Raw genomic sequence first — 17,250 nt, 5'->3', positions numbered from 1 at the left:
AGGCCCCGTTTAGGTCTTTCAGAGCAGTTAAACATGTATTAAGTAGCCAATAGTCATGAACTTATAAAATAGTAAATGGCCAATACATGATGAAGGGGTAATTGAGGTTGGTAATAAACATTATTGAAATTGATTATAGGAATAAAACCCCGTGTTTCTGCTTTCAGACAAGCAGGGACCCGTGGAGGGGCCCAAGGGGGCAGTTTGTGGCATGTACAGCACCAGCTGATGCACCAGGGCCTGGAGGTCTTCCTTCCGGGTGCCCAAGCTTGCTTTTGCTAACAGTGGATGAAGCTATAGATGAGTGTTTTGCACTGTTACCCCAGGAGAAGGGCAAACACATCAGCTTTCCCTTGTAGCAGAAGGTTTTTCAGCCCTGTTCAAGGTGCACATGGGGGAAAAAAGGGTTTCAGCCCTTTATGATTCAGTAGGGAAAAAAACCTACTGGAGTTGTAGAGGTGACATGGTCCACATTTCAGGTCTTTCTTTTTTGGACAGATGCTTTGGGCCACCTGAGCCCTTCCTGCCTGTGAGCACTGGCTGCACAAGGAGAGACCTTGGTCTGAGGTGAACTAGTTCAGCTCTTTGAAGAAAAAGACTAGCAGATCTAAAATGACAAAGGAATTCAACTCAGCTTCAAGACTGCAGAACCCTGGCAGCCCTCCAGCCCTCACCAGAATTTGGGCACAACGTGTGTGTTTGGGGGTACTTTTAACCGACGAGAGCTCGGGGAGACAAATTGTAGCCGCCCGTTTTCAGGTGTGGTGCGTAGCATGAAGCAGCCTTGCTTTCCGCGGTTATCCTGGGAAATGTGGGGTGCCGGAAACCCCTCTGGAGCGTGTTGCACAAATGCTGGTTATTCATTTCCTTTAGTCACTTCCTTGTTCCTGCCTTTCCCGGCACCCAGCCAAGCACACCAGCAACTGCTGTACGCCTGCGCTCCCACCGCATGGCTGCAGAGAAGTAGCAGGTGCTTATCCTGTGAAAATGGTGCATGGAGGAAATAAAACTTCGTATTTTAGTATGTTTTAAGGTACAAATTTCATTATTTCTCATCTTAGTTGTGAGCCCTCCACTGTGAAACGCTGAGTTTTGATGAACTAAACTTGTTACTGTACTCTGTGTTTGCAGAAAGCAAACATCACAGACTTCTGACATTTGCTTAGGATTTGGAAAAGGTGCAAACTAAAGCAAAGTAACAGTTTCAGACAGCACAGCTAAACAGAAATGCCTTTTTCTTCCACTGAGATTACGGGCAAAATATACCCATAGAATTAAGTTTTAAGAAGTTCAAATCAGCAATGTAATTACTGACATGTTTCTTTTGTAGAAGGAACACTGTAAGCAGCTTTACAAAAAAAGAACTACTCTGTGAAAGCCTGAAAATACCTCAATGCATATTCTGTTCAAAGGTATAACAAAAAAGTTTTAGAAACAGCATATTGCCAGTGTTTGTGGACTTAGTAGTAAAAACTCCAAGTAATACGGAGAATTTTATTAACAAAAAAAAAAAAAATGGGAGGGGGCATTCCAGAGCTAGGATGATTTCTAATGGACCATAAGCTCACCATTGGCTTGAGATATGCTGAAGACTCAGTGAAAAACAAACATCTTGTAAAACCTTAAACGTTCTTTTCAAAGTGCAAGGCCCTTGCAGGATTTAAAAGCACTCTGGTTTTTTAATAGTGAAGATCAGTTTTAATGATCATCCCATTTAAAAATGGGAGGACTTTCTGTAGCACTTCTCCTCCAGTTAGGATGGCACAGAGAGTTTGGCTAAAAATAAGCTGCAAACTAATTCTGAAACATCAGACTTCTGTGTTGATTGAGTTTAACCTACCAGATCCACTCTGGAAGATGCAAAGCAACACGTAACATACTCTGGCAGCAGTTGCAACAGGCTCAATTCAGCCACATTGAGCACCTTCTGCAGAAATAGGGGTGAGAACCTCTGGAACTGTCATCCCATTGCACAGCCAAAGCTCAGCCAACCCAGCTTAGTGCTCTGCTGGCATGGATGGGTCCTCACCAGGGAAAAGCATATGGAATGAATGTGCAGCATTTCCTTCTTCTTCCAGCAAGGCAAGATACCTGTGAATGTCCAGCAAATACTTAAATGCAAAAAATCTTCCAGACTCCCCAACATCTGCTTTAATAACACATTCTTTATTTATAGACACTTGCGCATCTTAATAGCTTAACCCTTCACTTCTAATGTTGTTTTTTAATAACTTAAAATCAGTTTTACAACTAAGTATAACTTGTCTTCCTCACAGAACTCGTGAGTAGGTTATTTTCTTCTGTGTATTTTACTCTTGCTTGAGCTAGAAAGTGATCTTTTGAAGTGTCCCTTCCTGTATGTGGAACACTGAGCTAGATGGAACACCCCGGGCAGCGTATGCATCTCCCCAGCCAGTCATATATTAAACCACCATTGCACTGAGCTATGCCACTCAGCAGGCTTTTAACTTCAGGTCTTTCTGTGTGGCTAAAACTGATAAAAGTCTATGAAATTTTACACCATCTTTAAAGGGTCTTAACATAACCTGAAAGCAATACTTCAAAAATACTTTCTTACAAAACTAAACTGCAGCATACCTTTGCGAGACAGCATTTTCTCTTGCTGATCTTCAAGATCCACCGGTCCAAGAGCAGGTCTGTACCACAGTGTCCCACTCTAGTAATGCAGAGAGTGACAGGGCTGCCATGATGACAGTAACCTCCTCACAGCCAAAACCAGGTGTCTGTGAAGAAGTTACTTCTAGATCTAGGCTTTTCATGCTGTGGTCAGCAGGCTCCAGGACAAAGGTAAGAAGAATACCGAGTTGGCAGGTAGCAGCCAGTGCAGCCTTGTCAACAAAACTAAGTTCATTGCACAAGTCAGGACCTCATTATAGAGGAACAGGGTGGAAACTTTTAACCCTGAAGGTGCTGGTGTAATCTGCTGATGTAGCACAGACCAGCAACACCCTTCTGCAGTATTTTTGTCGCAGACTGACAAGGACATGAGTCTGAAGTGTCGACATTATGTGCATCAAGGATACTTGAATCCACTGCTTGCTTTCCAGCACAGCAACTCCTGAAGCAATGTCAAGAACTACATGGGCCAGGAAGACTCTGCAGGGCAGTCAAGACAGCAACCAGAGGACAGGTAAGTGCTAGCAAACATTTGGCATGTGTTTACAGCAGTAATCCCCCAACCCCACTAGCCTGAGTAAGTGTTCTCTGGGCCATCCCTTGTTCTATGGGGACAGGACACACAAAGGGATGCAATGTTGTAGAAAAAGTTAGTCGAAACTTAGAGCTAACAGCACTAACATTAGTAACAGCTAGACACAGGTAGCAGCTTAAATATTAAAAGGTGAAGTAGGCAAAGCCTATAGATTGTGGTACATGAACTACAACAGCCGTATTACAACATGCCAAACGGCAAAATACAGAATTGGCTAAAACGAACACAGGAGGATGCTGACAGTGTGTATGAAGATGGTAACTTGGCAGCTGCTTAGTAATGAGACAGCAAACAAATAAAACCAATAAAAAGCAAGAAAACCCCAGACTGTAATATTGCTATTGGTATGAAGTAGCATGAGGGGTGGGGAACTTTGACTGTAAGGGTGCAATTGCCCAGAGATTTCTTTGTTCAGGGTTTCTCTTCAGAGGCACCCAGCTCAAGCTGCAGCACTATTAATATAAAGTACTTCCATAAAGGAATCTCTCTTGCCTTAGCTGGAAGACATGGTGGCTGGCATGCCTAATTTCCATAACAGCAAAGCTGCGTAAGGTATCTAGTATTTCTGGTGAGAAAAGAAGGGGTGTGGGGGGTGTACAAGAGCAACAACCTAGGGAACACATCTTCATGAGTGAAAGACCAAATGAAGTTTGGCAAGGTACCATGTTTTTCTGGTTTGGTTTTAAAACAGTCAAATATTGAAGGCTTCAGAATATAAATGGTTAAACTGCAAAACTGTGGCTTTTATTTCCAAACATACAATAAATAGGTCCACCACAACTAGCCTCTAACTTCATTTTACATGGAAGGATTTTAAAATTAATTTGTGCATATTTAAAAATTAAACTTCCCTTTGCACATAGTTCCATACATAACCGAACTGCATTTACACACCAACTTATGGTCTTGGCACTGTGATGCAAGCAACCAATTAGAAACAGAGCTTTGTAGCAAGCACTCCAACAAAAAATGCATTCTGAATTGTTGATAAAACATTTACCAACAATTTTTTTTTTTTCCAAGGTATACAAAAACCTTCAGCATGTAAATGCTGAAGAACAAGTTGTCTCCTCTCATGTTTCTGTAGGGGCTGCAAGGTGAGTCTGTGGATTTAGTAAGTGTTCACTATTTGCTACATGATACAATTTTCATACCAAAATATCTTTACTGCATAGTAACATTCCATATTTTCAAATGCAAAAGAAATTAGATGCAGTCTTTTTATTTTATCACTCATCACTGAATTTAAAGACATTTTTAACCACAACTCTGTTTCATCACAGTGCAGAAGGCCCTTAATATTTCAAGGATTTATTCAGTCATATCTTTAATACAAAAGTAGAGGCTGAGGAAACGCCAGAGTAGTCTATACACAATGCACAATCTGTGTACATTCTGAAGCTGTACCTCTTCAAGAACTATTTATACACTCTTCAAACAAATCCCTTTATCCAGCAATTCAAAATACTTTAGATCAGAAATTTTATATTAGAATCAATACATTATATGCATATAAATACATTTATACCCTTCGGTTGCTAAACAACCCAATGGCTGCAAGGATGTGACCCGAACTGGTTCTCCATTGGTTTGGGATACCAAACTGTAACGGCAGCTAACAGTTAACCAAAATAGTCACAGTAAAAAATAGAGATCTTTGCACAGGGTAGGTGTGCCACAGCATCAGTTAAGACTAGAAATAACTTGGTGACACCCTGGTCCCTTCAGCAGGGCCAGGATTTCAACTTCTGTGAGATGCAACACACCGGCAACAGTTTTTACCTCTGCCCATGCCCCATTAATGAAAATCTCAGCAGAAAAACAGAAAAACAAACCAAGAACAACAAACCAAAGCAAAGCTTTTACAACTGCAAATTTTCGTACAACACAGGTGCTGCGGCTTTCAAGAACAAAGTAAAGGTTTTATAATTAAAAAATAAAAATAAAATTAAAAAACAAACCCCAAAACTAATGTGCAAGTGTGTAATTCAGAAGACAATAGCAAGGATCAATACAGACCTCAGTTCAAGCTGAAATAAGTATCCAAACTGCCTTACGGAAAAATAGTTCTCACTGCAAATCTCATCTTCAGTTGATGAGCACGCTTATATATATATAATATACACACCTGCCATGCACACGCACCCCTCCTTTCCTGGGCCAGGCCGCAGCAGCAGCAGCTGCCACTGCGATGTTCCAAAGCCCATGCAGGCCCCAGCCCCGGCGCTGTGCCCGAGCGGTCAGACCCTGAGCTCCACGGTACCAACACAGCGGCACGATGGTACTTAGTCATCAGCACTGACTCACCACGCATCCATGAGTATTTCAGGAGTATTCAAAGCAGTAAGCACTGGTGTAGTAAGAAGTGTTCTCAACTTTCTTTCTTAAAGGATACAACAATGTTGACTCTCTTGAGTATCCTCCAAAGGTGCTAGAAGTTTTAAGTCTAGAAGCGTTTCTTTCCACAATGCCAGGTGTACAAATGTGTATCTTTTTAAATAATATTGCACATAAAAATCATCTTGAACTTTGTAGTGAAAGCAGGGTTGAAGGACAGTGTTTTCCAAAAGAGATTAAAAAGCTACCTGTACATAGTAAGTTTTAATTTAAAGAACGCCAAGATTATTCAAAATCTAAGCACGTAATACTGACAGAAAAATGTTAAATTGCACAATCTACATATAAATTACATTTGTAAATACTTAAAAGTTTTTAAACATTGAATACCCTTGATTTCACAAATCAGCTAGGTCACTGTCAAAAGATCAGCTTAATGAGTTAGAAGTACTTTCCCCCAGAAAAAAATAGAAACAAAAAGATCTGCAGTCTTAGACGAAGCACTGGAAAGAGTTAAAGCATTTCAGCTCAGAGGTAGTGCTAAACACATCCAACTAGAAGTCCATTATATTTGAACTATGATGAAATAACGTAGTAAAATGTAGAAAGACTATAAAATTTACAAAAATAAATAGTTCTGAATGCTTTAGAAAATGCAAGAGACTTCGTTGGTAAGTGTCTTGATCTGCTTTTCTGACCAAAAGAAAGCAGTGTGTCTCATTTTTAAAATATACCCATCTCTAGTAATGCATCTGCAATCCACACAATCCAACTACGCAACTTGACGGATGCCAACTTGGCATAGACTCTGATATTAAAAATAAAGTGGAGGCTTTGTAAAAGATCATCTCATATGAAATTTGTTTTGCATGTAAATTTCTTCTGACAAATTAAAAATTGCACATAAAAAAGTTTATTGAAAGAGGCATGAGGGGTGATAAGGGTATGTGCCTATTGTTCCACACATGCCCTGGAAGGAAAATGATGATTGCACAGTTCTGATAAATAAATATTTCTTTAAAAAAAAAAAAAAATTAAATCTGCCACTCTTTTGGTTTTGAAATTACTTAGAAAATCCCACTACGGACAAATTATTTTAGTTTGTGTTTTAAAGAATTCTTTACAACTTTTCCAGTGGCTCTTATCCTGAAACCAAATGAAAGTGGCAGTTAAAAAGTATCTTTGGGTAAAACAAGTATCAGGATCCAACAAGAATTTCCATGATGTGGTCCAACTCACTCAGATCTGTTCTACATATCTGAATGTTGCTTGCTGAAGAAGAATTACAAGATGGAAAGGTTTTCAATGGCTCTTCTGTAGCAAGAGATGGTGGTCTGGGCGGCATTAGTGGAGGGCAACAAAAGTCTGAGTCATACATTGAAGTGTCAATATCTTCAAAAATGTCATCTATCGCCAAATCCTTCAAGTAACTAGTTGAATTTGAAATCTCAAAGGAACCAAACACACATTCAGCTCCCTTCAAATCCTGTCTATCATCTTCTAGTTTTAGACCAGTATTTTCTGGAAACTTTGGCTGGTCATCTCCAGTAGGAACCAGACAAGTAGGTGGGCTTATATCTTCTACAAAGTCTAAATCCTTCAGAATAGATGAAATAGCAGATGACATATCATCATCTGAAACTATCAGCAGGCTATTTTCAATTGGGTCTTCTACAGACCGCAAGTCGCAACAGTTAGACTCTTGCTGACTAATACCTGAAGGCAACTGGAGAGAAATCCCAGATGATTCCATCCCTGTGTAGCTGTGAGAACTAGGAGTAATGCCAGGGCAAACATTAATTGGCTGCTGATTACTCTCCTGTCTCATTTCCTCTTGAATTTGCCGTACTGTGTTGGCTATGAGGACAGACCGGTGCAAGTTCGGTTCCACCAGCATTTTGTATGTCTGTAACTTGGTGAGGCACATATTAAGCACCAACTGCCTCTTAAGTGGGTATGGCAGATTTCGACTGGAATCAAAGGCACTCGAGAGACCAGCCATGTTCTCCTCATAGTCACTCAGCTTGCGTTTTAGACCTCTCCCCAACATGAACCTGAAAGAGAAATTACGAATTAATCTTGGGCAAGACTATCACGTCTTCAAAATCTCAACACGTACTTTTGAAAAGTCTGTGGTATACAATGTACAGTTAACTTAGGCTCTAATGCCATACAGTATTTAAAGAATTTCATTGAGAAGATGCACTTTGCAGCTCTATTGTTTTGGAATAACTTATTTTTTTGAAGAAAACATGAAAATAAATATAGTAGCTGTTTTGTAAAAAAAGCTATATACTTCTAAATTTTAGGTTGCAGGTTTACTTTTAACTGTACTATGAGAAAATGAATTTAATTATTTAAAATCTTTAATAGCTAAGCTTTTTAGCCTCTTAAATTATACAGCATACAAATTCATTAATGAGAAACATCTGTATGTCCACATGAAATAAATGCTTATACTAAGGACTATAGTAACTGTACAGACTATTTCAACATTTTCATTTTAACATTTATTCCTACGTATAGTAGGTAAGACTTTAAAGCTAATTTCAACACCCATTTTTATCCCTCCGAGGGTCTTGCTCAGTGTGTCTCTGAGAACTCTCTATAGAACTAATTTCTGTCCCTCACTGGTAACTCAGAGTTGTTTTACTACAGTTGAACTGCACAGCCAGGCCAGCAACAGGGTCTTCCATGGGATCCTTATATCCATTCCGTAGCTTAGTAGTTTATCTAAACGGGGGAGGAAATTTGGCTGGACCACAGAGCTCACAGAATGATCAGCACTCACGGCTGCCGGTTCACAGCCTGCTACTGACTTAATGCTAAGGATATCCAGCAGGATGCTATTAAATGGCATTTTACAAGTGACCAATTTTGGTACATAGCTAAAAGAAAAGAAATAGAATTTAGCTGCTTTCAGTCTGCTTTGTGTGCTTTTGCATTGAAATATGGTACATCTGTTACAAAAAACCTGTATGCACACACATCTAAAATACATGTGATCCAAACAATTGAAAAAAATGAAGCAGTCATAACTCAGACACCCAATGGTGGATTAAGAGCAGATCCTTCACACACAACGATCCAGACCCTGCATGCTGCAGAGGGCCTCCCAACTTCCTTTTCATGTGAGCACTGGATACTGCCAGCAATAGCTCAGCTGATTGCTGCAGCTGCCAGCTGCTAGCTTGTTGCTACACTTTTGGGGACAAGGAGGAGGTAGCAGGATAAAGCCTCTTTTGCTTCTGGGACTTCTCCAGATTTGCAGGGAGCACACAGCAAGGCTCCATGGCTACATCCATCTGCCTAGACAAGGCTGGAGAACTCAGCTCCTCTGGAGGAACAAAAAGCAAGCAAGCAGTGCATATTGCTCCACAGAACACACAAGAAAAAACAGACACTTGCTATAGGAGTTTAAGACTTCTTGAGCATACTTCTTGGGGGGAAAGGGGAAAAGGAGAAAGAGGGAGGCAGACATAGCTGGATGAAATTAAATTTATCATAAAAATGCATTTATATGTAACAAGGAGTAGCAGTCTGGCCTACAGTTCAGTTTATAACACGGGCACTACTAAAACAGAACAAAAAAGCTTTCATTGTAATTTTACCAGAGCTGCATTTTTAAACATCACAAGGCGTCTGCATGTGTCTATTCACCTGGGTGATCTTACCATACCTACTATGCACTGCTCCCCCAGTCCAGCACCCCACTTAGAGCAAACAGAACCAGATGGTACAGACAAAATGAGAAAGCTGAACGCAAAGTTCAGGCACCAAATACAATAACAGAAAGTATCTTGGGGGGCAGTGTGTGCCAGGCATCTCAGCCAAACCATGTCAGCGACTGGTAATTTTAGACGCAATCTATGGAAAATCATGATTATGCAGGATTTTACAGTAGAACTGTTGCTAAATATACCAACTCACATCATGAAGACAATTAGTGTCTGCAAATCACAGAAAACTCACAATAAAATTAACAACTCTCCATTTTCAGTAGCATTGAAATGCTGCGTACTACATAAGGCACCACCCCAAATCATTACTACAATGAATAGAAACATACATCAAAATGGCTATTTGGTCACCACACACTGCACATTTGCCTTTTTTTTTTTTTTTTTTTTCTCTTCTCTCCACTACTTAAAGCAGACCAAAATTCACATTCGTAAGGGAACAAAATTAACACCATACAGGGAACAGCAATTCTGGCATGTTATACATTCAGAATGCTTGGTTTTGACAATTTACTGCTTTTAATATATTTTAAAATATGTATTTACACTTCATTAGACACATGAAATAACAGACTTTTCTATTAGAATTATATAAATACTGTTAATTTCTAACATGCTAGTATTAAAATTCTGTAAAGCAAGCTTAAAAAGCAAGCAACTATCATACACAAAGATATATAATTTCACAAAAACAACTTAAAATGAAATGCCTAACTTTTAAATTCATATAGCAGTCTAACAAAGCTAAACATTTCATGCTCATATATGCAGCCACTTTCCTTTTCATTCCTCAAATTTTCTTCCTAAAATTTGTCCCAGAGCATTCTAGAAACATGTAACAAAGCTTGAGTGTGACAACACTTTGAACTATAAAAATGAAGTGCAAGAAACATTATTTGCTACAACTTCAGATGTTTCTACTAAACAGACTCCCCACTCTCTAGACGTCAAAAAGATGTATTTTGTTCTAAATACATACACACAGTCCTAGCTTATGTTTTAAAAATTCTGCCTGTTTAGTATGATTTCTGCCTAATTGCAAGGGTCCCCAAGACTCCCTCCAGAAGCAAGATGACTTCAGAGGTTATGTAAAAATTTGGAACAGACTAATGAAAGCCAGAGTACCACTGGCACAGTGGATTTTAAAATGACTAGTGTCATGGTTGCTACAGGAGACATTAAATTTCTGTTCTTGTCAAACACTCAGCTGCTGACCTACAAAAGATACAAAGCCCCTTTGTTACCAACTAATCTACATTTTATCAGGCCTTTTGCTTTATTTTCTAACACAAGAATTTCTGACAGGGTCATATCCTTAACAACCTGCTCTGTATTTTTTAAGTAACTTGTCCTTTTGTAGCATTACGTATTAACACACACATCCCAAACCCAAAATTCACACAGCAGTCAAAAGGCACTTGTCTGATAGCATTATTTTGCAGTGTAGGATGTTGATCACATTATTTAATTATGAAGTGCTTCTCCAATTTTTGGAACTAAGGAAAGCAAACAGCAGTCCACACAAAAATCCACAGTATCATGCCCAGGCAAAATGACTGCTGCACAGTAGTCAGTCCTTTCAATCAGCTGAGAGAACAGCACAGTCAATTCAAACAAGACTAAGTTGGGCATAATGAAACACAGAGTGTCTAGAAACTGCAATCTCCTTACTCCAGCCTAATTCCAGGAACCGACTCAGACCTTGAAAAAATTGGATCAAGTAACAGGATTTTGGAATATGCCAATCTGATAACTCTGCAATTTGTAAGTAAATAAACTCAACAAAAATTAAAAGTTTATGCCAACTTCAAATGTGAGGTCTATACACAGCTGTTCAATAACAAAACAAGCTGTAAGCCACCCTTCTCTTGAACTCTTTCTTAAAGTTCAACAACCAAAATTTTTTTAGTTCAGATGCTGTATTTTAGAATCTTGTGTCATGAAAAACACAATGAAGAACACCACATCTCAGTAACTTTTTTCTGGCATTTTCGCATCTTCTCTCATTATACTAATGCAAACTGAGCATAAAACCATTTATGGCAGAATGCCTTTTTTTTAATTACAATTAATTGCAGATACAGAGAAAAGGAAGCAAAGTGAACTCAGTGTTTAGGAGCACCAAACTCTCTGCTCATGTCACTGAACTACAAAGGAGTCTGCACGCAGAAATTCTGCCCGTGACACCATGTTCCTCAGTTCCTTCCAGTTCTATGGAGGACATTTCACAGAAACTCCTCCCTGCTAAGATGGGAAGAAGCACCCATGCTCTGTAATCCTACACCGTACCAGGGTTTGAAAAAACTTGGAGGGAAGAGGCACGTCCCTGGTTGGCAAATCCACACACAATACCAAACCAACAGGCCTGGTCAGAGCGTGCAGCTACTCAGAAGAAACATTCCACGCTACCAAGAAATGTGCTGTGGACAATACAGGACTCGTGCCACCATTTCAGAGAGAAAAACACAGCTCCATCTGTCAGAGGGCCTGATAGTGCAGTGCAGCTGCCACTGACACATGGTTAGGAAGTACATCTGGAAACAGTCACAAAAAAGAATGCAGCATGTGAAACCCCTCAATTACTTCTATCTGGGCAAGCTACTACTTAATTTCCTCTTTCTCACCTTCCAAAAAAGGTTTTAAAAGCAAGTTAAACAATATTTAGAACTTGGAACCATTCAGAGCTTTAATTTCCAGTAGAGAAAAACTTCAAATGTAATGAATATAAAACATAGGACTGGCACAGCATTGTCTGAACGTGAACTTTTCATGCACAAAACAAGCACTATAGTCAACTACACAAGAGTGATTCATTTACATTTAAAGAGCATGTTTAAATAGCAAGATCACCAGTAAGGTACTTGGCCTGCACTACACAGGTCAAAATAATTCACTGATAGTGGTCCATTCTGACTTTTCTTTTTAAGACGTTATTAAATTCAGGTTTGCTTGATCCTTTTCATACAGCCACACTTGCATTTTCCAGCCTTTCTCAAAATGAAAAATTACTTTCCCTGTAGGACAGAAATACCAGATTTCAATAGGTGTAAGCACCTCATGAGTGAAAGCTGCCTCTCTAGTTTTCGGTAACGCAACTTATGTATTAAAATCAAAATTAGAGACTCCTTGCTATTGTAATTTGGGGAATTGCCTTTCAAAGTCTCCTTTGGCTCATAACTGTAGAAGCCACGTAACAGTAAAACCAAACAGAAGTCTCTTTGGATTATCCACTTGTGTTACTGACTGACCGAAGCTGGCTGAAAACCTGATTTCCTGTGCTCCTCTCTCTTCCACAGACACACATTCCACAAGCACGCATTTATCTGTGGGAAGTACAAAGGAAGACAAACATCCTTACAGTTATGGTTATTTCCCAGAATTACCTGATGTATGTCGCACACTATTTCTAATGATAATCTTTCCCCTACCTGACATAGATTTTGGCTTAGACAGCACAACTTCATTAGTAGTTTTAATTAAGTGATAGACTGGCTCTTGACTAGTATTCCAAGCAGCTGCACAAGAAAAAGGTACAGCTGAAGGTATGGTTAACAGACACAGTATAAATCCCTTCCTCCCATCCGGACTTAGCACTGATCACTTAGACATGACTTACGTAACACAGTAAGCTGTCAGACTACACACAACAGTGTATCTGATCTGGTGTCCTCAGCAAGTGCTGGGGATCCCCGTATAACATCACATCTTGATTGTTAGCAAATATTACGTGGGAATGAGGGAAGAAGGATTAAACACCTTAGAAAACACCATAGTTTAGAAAAAAAAAAGGGTAACCTGGACCTGAAGGCACTTCAGAATACACCAAAATGTGTTTAAGTCCACTGCCTCCCCACCCCCTCCAGCCCTGCCCCAGTTTAGCCAAGATGAGTAACTGCTGAAGAAGGCACAAGTGACTAAAAGTGTGCATACAGGGAGGAGTGCAGTCCTACCAGCTTACTCCCATACCTAAACTCCTATGTAACAACTTCTTTACAGGAGTCACAAATGACCAGAAAACAGCTGCTCAAAGAAGGGAGAATTAATGTTAACTTTTTGATCACCAAATCCTAACCTATAATACACATAAGTCTGTTACTAATAAAGGAACTGGAACACAGAATCAAGATACGCCACTGTTCAGACTTCAAAACAAAACAGAAAAACCCACATATACTCACAGAAAGCAAACCCCAAAACCACAGAGAAACACCCCCCCACCTATAGATGTACCTAACATCCTTCCCCACATTTTGAAAATATGTAGGCTGAATAGTATTTGTTAAGTAGAGGAAAGGATTAAGAGGAAGACTGAGTCCAGCACAGAACAAGTGGATACGGGCTCTTTACAATAGTAAATGAACCGTATTCTCAGCACTGATATCTATCACTAGCAGTAAATACAGACCACTGTTCAGCCTCCACCAGTCTTAGTTTTTTCTCTACTTAGGTAGAAGAAAATTTCCATCCTTGAAAAAAAACCAAACTAAATCACTGTCATCATTCTCCTTCCTCTCCCCCTCTACACTTGTGTATTTAGTTCCACATTTACAAATAAAACTCACAAGTATATATTTTTAATGTGAGTGTGTTTAGCAGATTTTTTTTTCTGTAATTTTGGATTACTTTTATTAATTATTTTTTTAAGTGGAAGAAAGGACCAGAATCATTTAAACCAGGGTTCAAGAGTAGTTAGCAAAAGCTAACACATGATCGAGAGCTACTAAATCTAGAAACCCTCATAGTAAAACTAAACTGTAATTGAATGAGAACATGAAAGAATCCAAACAAGAAGAACCAAACCACCACGGTTCCACCAAAGTATCTCTCTGAAGAGAGGAATGATCATTAGAACGGCAAATGCAATGATACACCTCTTCACAGCTTGTTCTAACCAGCTGAACAGTTATCAATCCTTTTTCTTTACAGTATCTATTTACTTCAAATACAGAGATACTGGATGTATTCACCTACATAACAGTGATGTGTATTTTAGGGTTACAGTGATCTAAATAAAGATACATTCATGATAAAAGTTATAGCTTAGTATGCCCATACTGTAACAGAAAAATCAGACCATTAACAGTAAAAGTAACAACAATAACAAAGATGTGCTCTCTTTTCCTGATTGAGGACTGTGCATTTACTCTAGCTCTCTGTATGGGATATTTAGGTAAATAATTTTCAATAGCCAAATAAATCAGAAATCACTTTAAATTTTCTCTACCAGAGTAGCACACAACTTTTCTCCAGTATCCAAAGTGCCTTCTCCTCACAAGACAGAACTGTAAACTCAATTTCGGCAGCTGAGCAGTGGACCTCACTGCAAGACCGAGGCCTTAGATACCAAATTTCCAACAGACATGATCTGGCAACTATATGTTCTTTGTAACATTATAATATTTTATAATAAATTGGAAAAAAAAAGTAAATTCAGAATATACAAATCAAAGAGCTTATTCAGTAAGCCTAAAGCACTTCACTTAATATTACATACCCCATTTTTATTTTTTAGTTCACCATTCTAACCTACAAAAGTAACATCTACAGCTGATTAACAGAACATGATTTATGCACGTATTATTTCATATGAACATACAAGTAGTTACCCTTAGAAAACAGAAAGGAGTCCAGGCGGGAAGATTCCAGATGTTGCATAAAGTGTAGTCATCCAATAGTCTTGAACTACTCACGAGGCCAAGCCATCCACCGAGGTAAGATGATGTGACTTAAGGAGAAAAAGAAAAAAAAAACAAACAACCCCAGAGCATTTCATTACTATGAAATGATTTTTTTTTTAACCAGAACTATTAAGCAAACTTTTAAACAATTTGTGCTAAATCCTATTAAAACAGTTAAACTGTATAAGAAAAACTGAAGTTCATGAATACACAGAAATAAGAGGACCTAAGAGTTTCACCTATGAACACATAAACCATGGAAATTACCTTTCATAAATGAATACTACAGAATAGAACGCTGATCCTCTAAGTGTTAGGCTTTAGGATAAGAACTTGCATTCATACTTCTTCAGGTTACTGAACACCCATTTACAGTTGAAGTCATCTCAGTAATCACATATCAGGAGAGACAATACCATGAACTGTAAAGAAATACATCTTAGAATTACCCCTAACATACACAGGGTGCAAAAGGAGTTCAATTTTTCTTAAATTCCCTAATTTTTCTAGTTTCAGCATACACAAAGCCAATATAAGAAGACAGCTGGCAGGGTATGCTATGATTGCATATAATATTCAGTGTGACATAATTTTCATCAAAACCCTGATAAAGCAGCATCTGCAGTTTGGGTAGAAACTACATGGATTAGATCAAGGCACTGGAAACTCTAGGAAATATGAAAAGGCTGAAGTGACAGTGAACTCAGTCAGGAGATGTGGAGGGAATTGCATGATCCATGCTCTTGAGGTCTCAACTCCACCTAAAGAAGCAAAGTTTTTTAATTCCAAGAATTAAAGCCCTTATATAAGCTAACAGCCTACTGTATGGATTGTATGTAAGGCTGGTTGTGTACAATACACACACAGAGACACCTGTTCCCCAACTACTGCAAACCAATTACTTCCCCGATTTATCACAAGAGCAAGGATCAGTACTTATGCAGATAAATACAACCTTTCACGATCAAGGATCGGGAGTTCATACGTTATTTTACAGATCTTAACATAATACACAGTGAAAGGCAGTCTTACATTTGAATTGATGGACAAGTAAACGAACACAGTTCATCTTACATAGCAACTCATAGCCTGATGCTAGCAAAGGGCTCCTCTGCTTACAGAATCTTGGAACTGTAAAGATGCAGTAAAACGGCAGTAAAATGCCCATGACCTAACAACGCCAAATCTAACCCACAGCACTAAACACTGTAATACCTCCCTCCTCCTTCTAGAAGCTTTCTTCCCCCCCACCATAAGGAGATCCATGCTATTTGTAAATGAAAAAATAAAACCAAATATACAAAGATTCACAACCTATCTGCTTTGAAGCAGCAGGACTTCAGAAGGTCACTTGCGAAGTTTATTAAAGTGTACTTGTTAGGTCACAGGGGGAGGTGCACATTCACTGCATGTTCTATGCAATGCGTATAAAACATCAAATGTTTTAGTATGTGAAGTCTTTTTAGCACCAAAAAGTCCTGGAGAAACTAACAAGCGTTCTAATTGTGTTGATTGTATGCTAGAAGTCCAACCTTTTGCTAGAAGTCCAAGAAGTTACCAAATTTAATTCCTTTATTACATACTTTAAAGGACTCTTGCAAAATTAATTGTTGAGGTTATGATTTTTCCACTATGATTTCACAATAGAACGAGTGTCAGGAAGAACTACAGATGTAAGGTTATGAGGTTTAGATTTTACAATCTGATTAAAAAAACTCTAACAAATCCAAACTACAGAAGACACGGTAGCTGCAAATCACTATAAATTGAATGTCCAGTAGATTCTTTTTTCTTTCTTTTTCTTTCACTGTCTCTCCTCAGTTTCCTAGTACCTATTTACGTGTCACTTTAGAAATTTGAGATTACAGCATTCATTTCAACGTTAATACTATTTTCCACATTGTAGTTCACTGCCTGAACTGTATTAGCCAAATCAAAACAAAACAGAAAACTACTGCACCGGGCCCCTACCTATGTTTCTGGAAATGAACTATTCCAACACAGTTTGAAAAATTCCAGGCCTATCTAGGGCAGACATCATTAACTGCATCTATTAGCGAGATGAATTTACGATATGTGGAGAAGAGGCCAAGCTTATGCACCTTCAGTCTTACACACCTACTCGCAGCCCAGACTAAGATATATCTTTATTAAGTCGAACAAAACCCGCTATTAAAACCCTAAGTGCAGCGAATACACAAGTCGCAGCTACCATAGAGGCAGCGGTCACGAGCGCCAGAATTAAAGAGCTGCGATTCTGGGA

The 17,250-nt window shown here is 38.9% G+C and overlaps 1 protein-coding gene across 1 annotated transcript; it reads right to left on the bottom strand.

The window, feature by feature from the left end:
* Positions 1–6,767: 6,767 nt before the first annotated feature.
* Positions 6,768–15,036, bottom strand: SERTAD1 (SERTA domain containing 1). The gene is made up of 2 exons (XM_010016074.1): positions 14,916–15,036; positions 6,768–7,623 (listed from the first exon to the last, which is right to left on the bottom strand). Exon 2 carries the CDS (start codon positions 7,617–7,619, stop codon positions 6,768–6,770), a length of 852 nt encoding a protein of 283 aa, XP_010014376.1. The 5' UTR covers positions 7,620–7,623; positions 14,916–15,036.
* Between the last annotated feature and the right edge of the window lie 2,214 nt (positions 15,037–17,250).

The sequence above is a fragment of the Nestor notabilis genome, unplaced genomic scaffold (assembly GCF_000696875.1).
Source record: "Nestor notabilis isolate BGI_N333 unplaced genomic scaffold, ASM69687v1 scaffold24886, whole genome shotgun sequence".
Taxonomy (NCBI): Eukaryota; Metazoa; Chordata; class Aves; order Psittaciformes; family Psittacidae; genus Nestor; species Nestor notabilis.
Note: the sequence above shows the minus strand (reverse complement) of the source record. Positions and strands in the feature narration are given on the sequence as shown.

What these genes read in the sequence shown, in the direction of transcription:
- SERTAD1 (XM_010016074.1), bottom strand. Translation starts at nt 7,619, where the DNA reads ATGTTGGGGAGAGGTCTAAAACGCAAGCTGAGTGACTATGAGGAGAAC.